Genomic DNA, 12,834 nt, shown 5'->3' with positions numbered 1-12,834 from the left:
CCACGCTGAGCCAGAACTTGCTGGAGGCGAACGACTCAGGCACCTAGGACACAAAAGCTGAGGAAACACTCACCGCCAGGGGCCTGTAAGTGCCTCTAGGCTCCGCCCCTGAGAGTGAGTGTCGCTTTAAATGTCGCGTCAGAAGCGCTTGCTTCTTACCTCACCCTAGTCCCGGTGCTGTGATTGGTCAGACCATCTAAGCCCCTCCCTGAGGCCACGTCAAACAAGAATGCCCTAGGTAACAGCCACAGAGCTACCTGATGGCGGTTGAGTCCCTTGGTCAAAGAGGCTGAAGAGAGAGAGGTCTCAGGGGATGTCTTCCCCGAACTCTAGGTAGGCAGAGGCCCTCACCAACCCTACCATTACGCAGCAATGGCCTGGGCCCCAGAGCGGAAGAGGGCAGAGCCTAGAGATGGCGGGGCCAGCCGGGATGGCAGGGCCGGCCGGGGCGGCTGGAGCGGCAGGGGCGGCTGGGGCGGCAGGGGCGGCAGCGGCCCCTCCAGCTCCCTGGAGCCTAGGGCCTGCAGCTCCGGAGACCCACCCCTCTGCTTCAGATTAAAGAACAGTATGATTGGGGTGGTGATCGGTCGCGGTGGATCGAAAATAAAAGACATCCAGAGTGCGACAAGCACCAAAATACAGATCATAAAAGGTGATTCTGAAGCCGAGGTGAAAATTTTCGGCACCAGAGAAATGAAAGCTAAAGCCAAAGCAGCTATAGAAACTCTTGTTAAAAAGCAAGAAGCTAGGTGCGGTTTGGGATCCAGTGTCGATAATGCTGCGTCCCAACCCTCTGTTGCAAGAGGCGTCAGCACAGATAACGTTGCTAAAGTTCGGCCGCTGATAGATTGGGACCACGTAAGGGCGGAGGTTGTGGAGTGGGAAAAGAGGAAATGGGCGGATTTACCACCAATTAAGAAACACTTCTACGTAGAATCCAGAGCAACAAGCTCATTATCTCAAGTGCAAGTAGACGCTTGGAGAAAGGAGAATTTCAACATCGTGTGTGACGACTTGAAAGATGGTGAAAAACGTCCCATCCCCAATCCAACCTGTACATTTGAAGATGCTTTCCAGCAATATCCCGAGCTTATGAAAAGCATCAAGAAAGCAGGGTTCCAAAAGCCAACGCCAATTCAGTCACAGGCATGGCCGATTGTTCTACAAGGAATAGATCTCATAGGAGTTGCCCAAACTGGAACAGGCAAAACATTGTCCTATTTAATGCCTGGGTTTATTCACCTCCACTCGCAGCCAATCTCTCGAGGACAAAGAAATGGACCTGGCATGCTAGTCCTTACACCCACTAGGGAATTAGCTCTGCAGGTGGAAGCGGAATGTTCTAAGTATTCATATAAAGGTCTTAAAAGTGTTTGTATATATGGCGGCGGAAATAGGAAAGAACAAATCCAAGACATCACCAAAGGCGTGGACATCGTTATTGCAACTCCCGGACGACTGAATGATCTGCAAATGAATAAGTTTGTCAACCTAAGAAGCATAACCTACTTAGTCTTAGATGAAGCAGATAAAATGTTGGATCTGGGGTTTGAACACCAGATCATGAAGATTTTATTAGATGTGCGCCCAGACCGGCAGACTGTCATGACAAGTGCAACTTGGCCAGATACCATTCGTCAACTTGCAAAATCTTATTTGAAAGAGCCTATGATTGTTTATGTTGGTACTCTGGATCTAGTTGCCGTAAATACGGTGAAGCAAAATATAATTGTCACCACAGAGGAAGAAAAACGATCTCTTATGCAAGAATTCCTACAGAGCCTGTCACCCGAAGACAAAGTCATCGTGTTTGTCAGCCGAAAACTTGTTGCAGATGACTTATCAAGCGATTTAAGCATCCAGGGCATACCGGTACAATCCCTGCATGGCAACAGAGAGCAGTGCGAACGGGAGCAGGCGTTAGAGGACTTTAGAAGCGGAAAAGCGAAAATATTGATAGCTACCGACTTAGCATCCCGAGGTCTCGATGTTAACGATGTCACACACGTGTATAATTACGACTTCCCACGGAATATTGAAGAATACGTCCACAGAGTAGGGCGTACTGGAAGAGCAGGGAAGACTGGAGTAGCTGTTACCCTTATGACTCGAGATGATGGGAAGGTTGCCGCGGAATTGATTCAGATTCTGAAAAGAGCCAATCAAAGTGTCCCAGAAGATCTTCTAACAATGGCAGAGCAATACAAGTCACGTAAAGAAAGAAATGACCCGGGAAAAAAATCAAGAAGGCCTCAAGGAAAAGCCAAGGACTTTCACTGATGTCTACATTGAAAACTTGTGCCAGGCTACTGGAAGATTCAAGTTGTGTTCAAGATATGCAGCATTCAAGATACAGAAGGAAGTATTGGAAACATACTGGCAGTTAGAAGACGTGTGACCAATTCTTAAATAACACTGCTAAGCTTTCAACATTGTGTATGTTCCTTAATAAAATCAAAAGTGTTTTGAAACTGAGAGCGTGAGAGGCTATGTGGGAAAGAGTTAAATCTTGTGTGTTGGTTAAGGTCTAGTTTCTTTTGGAGCCTGCCATGTCCATCTGTGTCTTCTCTAAAAGACTTGGTAGAAGACAAGAAGGATGCTTTTCTTGCTTTAAGATAGTTGGACTGAACTGGATCGTAGTTTTCATTAAGCTTATCCCCTCAAAATATTCTATTTTCCCCCGGTGGTTGGTGCCACAGCAATCCCTAAAAATATCTCCACTATCATTCCCTAACTTTTTTAATTCCTTGGAAAATAAATGCTAAATCTCCTAGAAGATTCCACAATTCTATTTTTCCCGATAGCTGGGATGTACAGAGCAGGGCGTCTGACTCACTGGGAGTCAGATACTCATACGAACTCTGTCATTAACCACTGGTAAAAAGTTCTGGGGAGGTCACTTGCCTTCTGTAGGCGTCACTTTCTGCTCTAATAAGTTGGGGTGGTTATATTAAATAATTTTGTGTGAACACTTTATTTCCTCATGCAGGCAAAATTCACATCCTTGTATAACGACTTGAACAATGAACCCATTTTAATGACCAGAAGAGAGCATTTTGCAGTTTATTCACTTTTGTAAAGTGATACCCAAGTTGTCTTTATTTTCTTTTCATTGTATTTTATCTTTCAATTTGTCTTGAAAAGGTTAAAACTACTTATACACATAACAGGGAAAATTAACGTGAAAGAAAAATATATCACAACTGGGAGAAACATTAAAAACTCAATCAAATGATTCTTTTGCCATAGGAACCAATTTTACTAAAACTCCTAATTTATATTTCTCTCTCTTTTGTTTTATTTAGAAGCAACATGCATCCTCTTGCATTGCAAGAAGGAATCCTCACAATGATGTTAAATTTGAAGATTCATTGTTTTTGAGAACATTAGAATTAGTCAAGCCTTAAAATTTCTGGCAACACAAAAAAATTAAAGCAACAATATTTTCCCAGCATGCTTCAACTGTGACCACAACAAATCAGTCAGAAATTAAGTGAAATAAAGAGGGAAACACTCTAGGCATTTGAGGCTTATCGTCTGGCTGTAAAAGCTCTTTCTATAGGCCCCAAACACTCTTGATAAAATTAATAACAATGGTTAACATTTTTGAGTGCCCGATATAAACACCAGGTGCTTTATCCTATAATCTACAATCTTGATCAAAAACCCCCTCAGAAGGTAATCTTACCCTATTTTGCAGAAGGTGAAACCAGGTCATGGAACTGACTTGCCTAAGGTTACTAAATCTGGTTAGAGAGGAATTGAGGGATATTTTAACTCAAGTGTGCCTCATTCCAACACTCACATTCTCTTCGTTTCAATATGGTTACCACGTGCAAGACAATGTGCTCGTCTTGAGGTTGCCCACGTGTTCAGATGTAGTGAAACAGAGAGGTGTGTGCAAATTCACTCTGGCCTTAAAAAGCAGTCTACAGCAGAACCTGTGAGAGACGCTTAAATGGTCTGTTCCTGTTCACTCGGAGGACAAATGATGAATGTTTAGCAAGTTGGAGTATATGTTATTTGCCAGAATTCCTCTTAGGGGCAATGCTATATTTGTTAGAGAAAAAGGTAGCAATTAAACCACTTGAGATACAGAGTGAGGTTCCTCAATCATGTTCAAGTAACAACAACAACAAAAATTATCACTCAATGTCTAGGAGTAAGAAAAGGAGAGAAATGTGCATTCCTTCTAAAAGCAAAGGCTGAAAAGAAGAGTCACTGTATGGGGAAAGGTAAGTAGAGCTAGAACAGTGCTTCTCAACCAGGGGCAGTTTTGCCCTTCCCCTCTAGGAGACGATTAACAATATGTGGAGACAGTAGTGGGTGTTTCAACTTTTGGCGGGGTGGGGGTGGGGTTCAGGTGCTACTGTCACCTAGTGGGAGAGGCCAGAGATGATGCTAAACACCCTACGATCTACAGGACAGCACCCACAGCAAAGAATTATTTGACCCAAAACATCAATAGTGCTGAGATAGAGAGTCTCTGAGAGAGCATAAGCAAAACAAAACAAAGCAAAACCAACTGCATAGTTACCAAGAAAGGACTTCAGAGGAAAAATAGAGGATTTTTAAACTGTATCTCGTGGGTTGTGCAGAAGCAAACTCTACACCCTTCCTATCCTTGGTATAGTCTACATCAGTGGTTCTCCTCCAGACCAATTTTGCCAGTGTCTGGAGACAGATACGGTTGTCTCAACTCGGAAGAGTACCCTGGGTGGAGCCCAGTGCTTTTGCTTACTATCCCACAACACACAGGACAAGTCCCCAAAACAAAGAATTATGAGGCCCAAACGTCACTAGTGCCATAGTTGAGTAACCTTACAATGCATTAAGCAAAACATCTCTCCCCCAAACTCAACTGCAGAGAAACCACGAAGGGAGTTCAGCGATGAAAACAAGCACAGGACATTTATTTCTTCTGCACTGTTCAGTACAAAACCCTCCACAACAACTTTCCTATCTGCGGTATAATTTATATCAATGACTCTTGATTAGAGTAGATTTTGCCCCCTAGGGGACATTTCACAATGTCTGGAGACACCTGTGGTTGTCCCACACCTAGACGGTAGGATTGCTCCTGGCATCTAACGGAGAGAGGTGAGGGATAAAGATCCTATAATGCACAGGATAGCACCCTACCATGATGGAGTTTTCAGCCCAAAATGTCTACGCTACTGAGGTCAAGAAACTGTGGTTTCCATTGACCAACAAAGTTTTTGTGAGTGGATTGTTTTTTAGAAACTCAAAGAAATACTGAGTTCTGCATCCAAATTGGAACAGAGTGAAAGCAACGCACTTAAGATGCACTGACATAAAATATGACAGAGTAAGAGGAATCAGCTGACCTCAGAGTTATTCCTGTAAAGTGCTTAGCATGCGGATTTGCATTCAGTAGGTACTCAACAAATATTAGATCCCTTCCATCCTGCTGTCCCATCACCTATGAGATAATGCTTGTTCACAATTCCGGATGCTGTTACTCACATGTTTCCCCCATTTGGAACACCCTTTCTCCTCACTCTCTGCTAAGTCAAATCGATTCATCATTCCTAGTCCAGCCAAAGTGCCACATCTTCCCCAAGATCCTATCTGCTCACCTCCATTTCCAAACTTCTCTAGCTCTGGCTATCTACCAACAATGTTGACACCTGTACTATAGTAGTTGACATTTCCTGCAGAGACAGTTTTGAAAAATCCAAATGAATTAAGAGACATTGCACTATCAAATATTTAAATACATTATAAAAATATAACAGGTAAAACAGTTTTATCCTGTATGATTGACAAATCACGAGTGAACTGGCCAGAGCTAAATCTGCATAAAAAGCTAGTATACAATAAAAGTGGAATTTTTAAATCAGTGAAGAAAAGAAAGTCTATTCCAAAACAAATTTTAAAAATTAAAAAACACGTAATACATACATATGCATACATACCTGGACAATTGATCAACCGTAAAACTCCTACTACTGAAAAAAATCCCCACTAGATTCTTTCTTTTTATAGAAAAATAAAAGAACTTGAAGCTCATATAGTAAAATAATTTCTGATATCAATGTGGAAAAACTATTAAACATACAAGCAACCATAAAAAATTAAATGTAAACATTAATAGGTTTAACAACATAAAAATGAAATGTCAAAAATACCATAAAAGGCAAAGGAAACACTAGAAAAATCATTTAAAATATATAACACAATTAGAGTTATTTATGTTTAATATACAGAGTTTTTCACAAAGAAAAAATGCCAGATGAATCCCAAACTAGACATATGGGCAGAAATGGAAAAGGCAATTAACCAATACAGAAGTGAATAATAAGTGTGAAGAAGTGCTTAACTTCTTTATCATGAAAGGAATGAAAAGTAAACCAATGACAGAACTTTTTTCTCTAGAAAATTGGGCTGTGATTACAAGAAAAACGTGAAAATACCTAATACTAGTAAGGATGCAGGGAAATAAACATTGAGAAATTATAATTTGGTAAAATTATATTCCTTGGAGGGATGGTGGAGATGATGTATAAATTTGTATATGCTTAATAGACTTTGGCCTCATCATATCGCTTCTAGACATTTACCATAAAGGGATAGTCATATACACATACCAAGACGTGTATACAAGGCTCTTTATCATAGTGTTACTGAAAATAATTAAATTTCAGAAAAAATAACCCTCAAAGTCTAGTGATAGGATACTAGTTAAATAAATTGCAGCATATTTATTCCTGATTTGGAATAGTAGAAATCATGTTCTTAAAGAATATTTAAGAGTACGATGCAAGTAGTTTATAAAATCAATTCTTTTGTTTTCAGAGAATTACATTGGCCCATAAATCTAAATATAGAGAAAAACACATGAGAAAAATGCACATGAATGATGGCCACAGTTTTCTACATTATGCAGTTATAGGTGGTTTTAATCTTTATTTTGTTTTCCAAAATTTCTACAAAATAATATCACTTTTATTATAATAAAATGTTATTGAACATAAGTTTTGAATAATTGCTTCAAAAGTAACTTAACGAACAGTTCAATGACTGAAGAAATTAATTCAAGACTCATTGTAGTTGAAGGTATTCAAAATACAAGCATCTCTTCTGTTTTCTCCATTAAAATGTAAACATCATTAATAGGAAACTGGTCCCTTTTCCACCATTGCATCTTAAGTGCTAAAAACAGTGTATTAGCACAGTAAATATCTGAGCAAATGAACGAATGAATGAATGAAAATAAGTGCATTATTTTATTTTCATAGAGCAGAAGTAAACTTTTCTATTTCTGTTCCTTGTTTTGTCTGGTAACACCTGTTGGCCTATAATTCACCTTCTGTTTAATAATAAGAATAATGTTAAGTATTCTTACCACACATACACACAAAAAGCAAAAGAACACAAGAAAACTCCGGGAGGTGTTGGATCTGTCTTTTACCTTGATTGTGGTGTATCATGGGTTTTCGCTATGTCCAAACACATCAATCTGTACACATTAAATATGTACAATTCTTTGTACATCAATAAAACTGCAAATAAAGAGAAAAAAAAGAATGGGTCATGGCTTCCACTTTAGAGACCTGTTGTCCTTTTGCATTTGACCAGTGGGAACTCCAGTTCTGGTTTTTTTGTTGTTGTTTTCTGTTTATTTATTTATTTTTGTGTGTGAGGAAGATAGCCCTGAGCTAACATCCATGCCAATGCTCCTCCTTTTTTTTTTTTTTGCTGAGGAAGACCAACCCTGGGCTAAGATTTGTGCTCATCTTCCACCACTTTATATGGGACCCCGCCACAGGGGGGCCGGACAAGCGGGGCATCAGTGCACACCGGGATCGAACCTGGGCCACCAGCAGCAGAGCCAGCGCACTTAACCGATCATAACGGCGCCCCACCAGTTTGTTTGTTTTTTTTTTTTTTAATTACATAGATTTCACAGTCAGGGTTGTCTGACTCTTACATATCAAAATAAAAAGTCAAAAATGATCAGATGATATTGTTAAAAGAAATACTGTTGAAGAGGATGATTCCAGTTATGCTTAAAAAGCGCTAACTACAACTATGAGTAAATACACTCATGCATGTTTGTAAGTGCCAGATCACTCAGACAAAAGCAGAGACCTGACTCTTACCTCCACTTCCTGAACGGTCCCTTCCATGGCCGTCAACCCCACCCTCAGGCCTCCTGGTTGTCACACTGGCAGCTGTGTGTTGCTGTGATGCTGAAAGCTACACCATCGGTATTTCAAATACCACCAGGGTCACCATGCTGGACAGGTTTCAGTGGAGCTTCTGGACTAAGACAGACTTGGAAGGACCTGACCACCCCCTTCTGAAAAACTTGACCATGAAAACCCTGTGAACAGCAGCAGAGCATTGTCTGATAACGGCAGCGGAAAAAGACCAGGCAGAGTTCAGCTCTGCTGTGCACAGGGTCACTAGGAGTTGGAGTCGACTCAATGACGCTCAACTTAGTTTTGTAATAAAGAATATTTCATGCACAAAAATAAGAGATGGCATATACACTATCAAGACTAAGTCTAAGGCTTGAACATTGCAGCTTCTTTTTCAAGAGAACAATCTGCAGAAAATCACAGAAATCTACCTCTTGGTTTTTTGTTTGTTTGTTTTTGTGAGGAGATCAGCCCTGTGCTAACATCTGCCAATCCTCCTCTTTTTTTTGCTGAGGAAGACTGGCCCTGGGCTAACATCCGTGCCCATCTTCCTCCACTTTATATGGGATGCCGCCACAGCATGGCTTGCCACGCAGTGTGTTGGTGCGTGCCTGGGATCCAAACCTGCGAACCCCGGGCCGCCACAGCGGACCGGGTGCACTTAACCGCTTGCGCCACCAGGCCGGCCCCACAGTAATCTACTTTTATGCAAAAATAAAATTTGTGGCTTCTTTTTGCTTTAACTTGCAAAATTTGGAATTGTTTTCTTTTTAGGCCGAAGCAAATAATTACATGAAAAAGTAAAATAAGAAAGACATAAATAATTATACAGATTATATCATCAATTCTGTCCATGTGAAGAAATAGCTTTCTAATCCCATAAAGTAAATGAGCAAGAAGAGGGGGAGGAGATCATGATGATGACTTGTTGTTTGTGCCATGGCACCCACCTGAAGGGGCATTTTTATCTCGTTTTACAGTTCAGCAGGCAAATGCTCAGAGAGGTCACATACTTTTCCCAACTTCAAACAGTACGTACTTCTGCGCGTAAGTAGTAGAGCTGACTAGCTCTGTGTTGAAAATTATGGGATCAATAAATAAGCAGGGTAGAGTGTGCAGAAAGGTAGATGATGAGAAAGACATTCTTAGGGAAAGCATACAGGTACCTCATTTTGTACCAAAAAGTAACCTGTGCAGGTATTTTCACACTAGACAATGTTTTCCCTAATCTTGCCCCGGGACTTAAGTGTCTCTGTATCTTTCTAGCACTGGAGAAACCAGCAGGATAAACTGAAAGTTTAAAATAACTGAAGTACAATCATGGATTAATGCAACCAGACTTTGCAGAAGTCCTTTTGAAAGATCAGTCTAAACAGAATGGTTGCATATCTGTTCACTTAGGCATTTAGTAAACCATGAACCAGAACAACAATAAAAGAAAAGTGAGAAATGACAGGAGGAAACACTGCAATGAAGCCTTATATTCCTGGCTGGAGGAAGGTATGGGAATATTTGGGGAGTGCAAGATAAGCAAAAGAACCTGCCGGTATAACAAGTCATAAATTCAGTAATCAATTTATCATCTCTAACATCTGAATTTCTGGAAACAAAATTATGAAGTGCCGCCTTAGCAATATTTAGGGTGGCAGACACTGGTGGTTTACCTACGGAACAGCGACTCCCACCATCTCCCTCCTATTTGCCGGCACAACCCACTTCCCATTATTAGGTTGAGAAACCAGAAGTTGACTTTCCCAGCTTCCCTTGCAGCTAAAGCATAGGCATGTGACTCAAACCTGGCCTATGGGACTTGCAGGAAAGTCTGCTTGGCAACTTTAAAGAAAGATCTTCCTCCTTTAAGAACAGAGGCATGTGATGACAAGCTCTCCTTCCTGCTTTGGTACATAGTTGTGTGAAGACATGAGGTTGTGACAGTCATTTTTAAACAATGCGGAAATGAGTGTGAAGAATACTATCAACATGTTAAGCATGACTGAATATAAATGTGGAAAGCACTGGATCCTGGATGGCATAACCATGCTGCTGAGTTAAACCCTATGTGGCAGCTTTGGAGGTGTGCCACTCAGATCTCTGTTCAAGAAAGAGCTTGCTGATCAGTTGCAAGGAGTGCGGGTACCTAACAGCCCTCAGCTGCAAACAATCCATGGCAGCATCTGAGCTGAGGCCAAGCTCTTCCAGGAAGTCCTGGCCAACAGCTGAGCACAGTCGGGCTCCAGGGCCCCGTCATTTCTGCCCAACAGGGGACTCTTCTCTGGGCCATGTTTTCAGTGGAGCTCCCTATTAGGCTGCTTGTGGGTTCCTCAGAGCCCCACCATAGTCTTAGGCTCTTCCTACACAATCCTTCCTTTCCCCTCTCCTTTCACAGGGATCAGACGTCAGCTGTAGTCAGAAGGATTTCTCTGACTACTCCTGATCCTTTTCCTCTGTATCTTTCATAGGTGTTCCACCCCGTAAACATTGGACCCAACAAATACACCCAGGAATGCCCTAATTCTGAACTCCGCATTATATGAAATAATAAATGTCTTTACTGCTTCAGTCTTTGGTAGTTGAGTATTGTATTACCAGCGGCCCAAAGCATCTTAACTGACAAATTATAAAAATAGTGATCCAGTATCTTGTGTTGAAGCAATGAATTTTCCATTATCAAGAAGAGGCTCCAATGAAGTCTACTTTACTAGGATGAGAGTTGACTACAATAAGAAAAGTAAACTCTCCCCCTAAATATTTATTTTATGGGGACACTAAAATCTCAGGATTTTGTAGGGAGTTGCTATGATCTTATAAAATCTTGGAAGCATATCAAACAAGCCCAGCGTTTGAACAATCAGCAGCAATTAGAGGAAGAAGTGAGAAACCAGCAGAGCAGAAAACTTGAGCAGGAAGCACGAAGAGACCCAATATCATGATCATCTGAATCAGTAGCTTTAACAGCACACAGACTTGGCTGCACCTGAAGTACATCACTGGCTCTGACAGAGTTGAAATGGAGCCGACCAGAGAATTTCTTGCCATCAACAACATAGAGGGACTCGGAGTGAAGAATTCTACCTAATGGAGCTACATAGCCAAAAGCAATGGGAATCTTCTCTTGAACACAAGGAATTAAATGAAATCTTTTTACACAGAAGGGGAATAAGGAGAGACGAATTGATGGGCCATTTTTGTTTTTCCACCTGAGCTTGAAAGTCCATGTAAAAAGCAAAAAGCAAAGAGCATGTATTTTCTAAAAAGAATATTGAAAATGTTAGTGAAATCTTTCTCTGCCCCCTCCCCTTCCCGTAGCCCAAACACCCTTCCCTGAATAAAAAAAAAATAAAGAAAAAAACCCTGATAATTCAGGATTTCTTGGTGTATCAATTGGATCAAAATCTATAATTAAGTGGAAAGATGGAAGGACTGTCCTCTCTCTTCATGCTGCCTCCTCCATTTCACTTCCCAAATACTGCTGAAGCCATTCAGTGCCATTCAAGTTCACAAAACTGCCATGATCTTTGACATCTGCTCCTCACCTGGCACATAAACAATAGTGAAAGCCTTTATTGCTTTCCCACCATGTGTGAGTGTTCCCCTTCAGGTCCTCTCTCCTCCTGCAAACTTCTTTTCCTCTAGCACTTCCTCTAGGGTAAAATGTCTTCAATGATGTTTACCCAAGCTTAAATAAAGTCCACCCAATCATCCAAAGCCTGCAATTTGTGGTAAACTTTCAGCAATAAGGATTCTGATGTGTTTTGGGGTCCTAATTAAAATTTCAGTTGGAAGTCATTTCTCATGTTCAGCAAAATCCCTTTGAAGGATGAACTAATTGCTTTTAGGCCTGTGTCCGGTGAGGACCTGTATGCTATTTTACATAAATGTTTTCACTTTCTCTGCAATCAATAAGTGTGGCCTTGTCCCATCCCTTCCTAGGCATTTCTGGTTCTGTTCTGTGTGTAGGCCTTTCCTCCAACACACACACTCTTTCACCGTGCTTTCACATGAAGCACCATATGACGTTCCATTTTAACTTTACTATCTCATGGATAAGAGAGTGTAAAATGATGTTATCTATAGGGAACAAGCATCTTCATCTTCTGGGAAACCGTCTCCTCACACCCCTTTTCCACAGTACACACACACACATGTACATAACTCTTCCTGTAAATGAGGACAAAGGTTTCTACAACTTTTTAGAAGATACTGGTTGCTACCTGCAGATTCAAATATAACATAATGGTTAAGGGTTAAGTCTTAGGAGTCAGCAAGTCTTGAATAAGAGTCTTTTTTTGGCCACTTGCAATCAGTTATGTGAATTTGGACAAGTCATGGTTAGGTTTAAAAGACCTTAGGGTTAAAAGCCCTAAGTCTTGGTTTTATCAGCTGTAAAAGTTGGATGTTGATTTTAATTTCTACTTCACAAATATTAAATGATATACATAAAAAGCACCCAGGATAAAAGAAATAGTAACATTACACTCAACAGTTTTTTAAAACAGGAAAAGATGGTAGAGGGAGATGATGTGAACACTCAGACCAATTCAACCTAATTTTCACTCCCATAAATTATAAATGTTAATGTATTACAAAAGAATTTTAAAAATATGGTAGTTTTGTTTTGGGAGGAGTTCCCACAATGAGCACACTTGTTGGGTCTCTCCACCTGTGG

At 40.8% G+C, this 12,834-nt stretch overlaps 1 protein-coding gene across 1 annotated transcript; it reads left to right on the top strand.

Annotated features, from left to right (window-relative positions):
• Nucleotides 1-283: 283 nt before the first annotated feature.
• Nucleotides 284-2,457, top strand: LOC147911991 (putative ATP-dependent RNA helicase DDX53). The gene has a single exon (XM_087426759.1). It carries the CDS (start codon nucleotides 373-375, stop codon nucleotides 2,278-2,280), a length of 1,908 nt encoding a protein of 635 aa, XP_087282885.1. The 5' UTR covers nucleotides 284-372; the 3' UTR covers nucleotides 2,281-2,457.
• The last annotated feature ends 10,377 nt before the right edge of the window (nucleotides 2,458-12,834 follow it).

This window comes from Ceratotherium simum, chromosome X, assembly GCF_057802395.1.
Source record: "Ceratotherium simum simum isolate JZ-2026a chromosome X, ASM5780239v1, whole genome shotgun sequence".
Lineage (NCBI taxonomy): Eukaryota > Metazoa > Chordata > Mammalia > Perissodactyla > Rhinocerotidae > Ceratotherium > Ceratotherium simum.
Note: the sequence above shows the minus strand (reverse complement) of the source record. Positions and strands in the feature narration are given on the sequence as shown.

Bases quoted from the DNA above. Each gene is read 5' to 3' on its own strand.
- LOC147911991 (XM_087426759.1), top strand. From the start codon at position 373: ATGGCCTGGGCCCCAGAGCGGAAGAGGGCAGAGCCTAGAGATGGCGGG.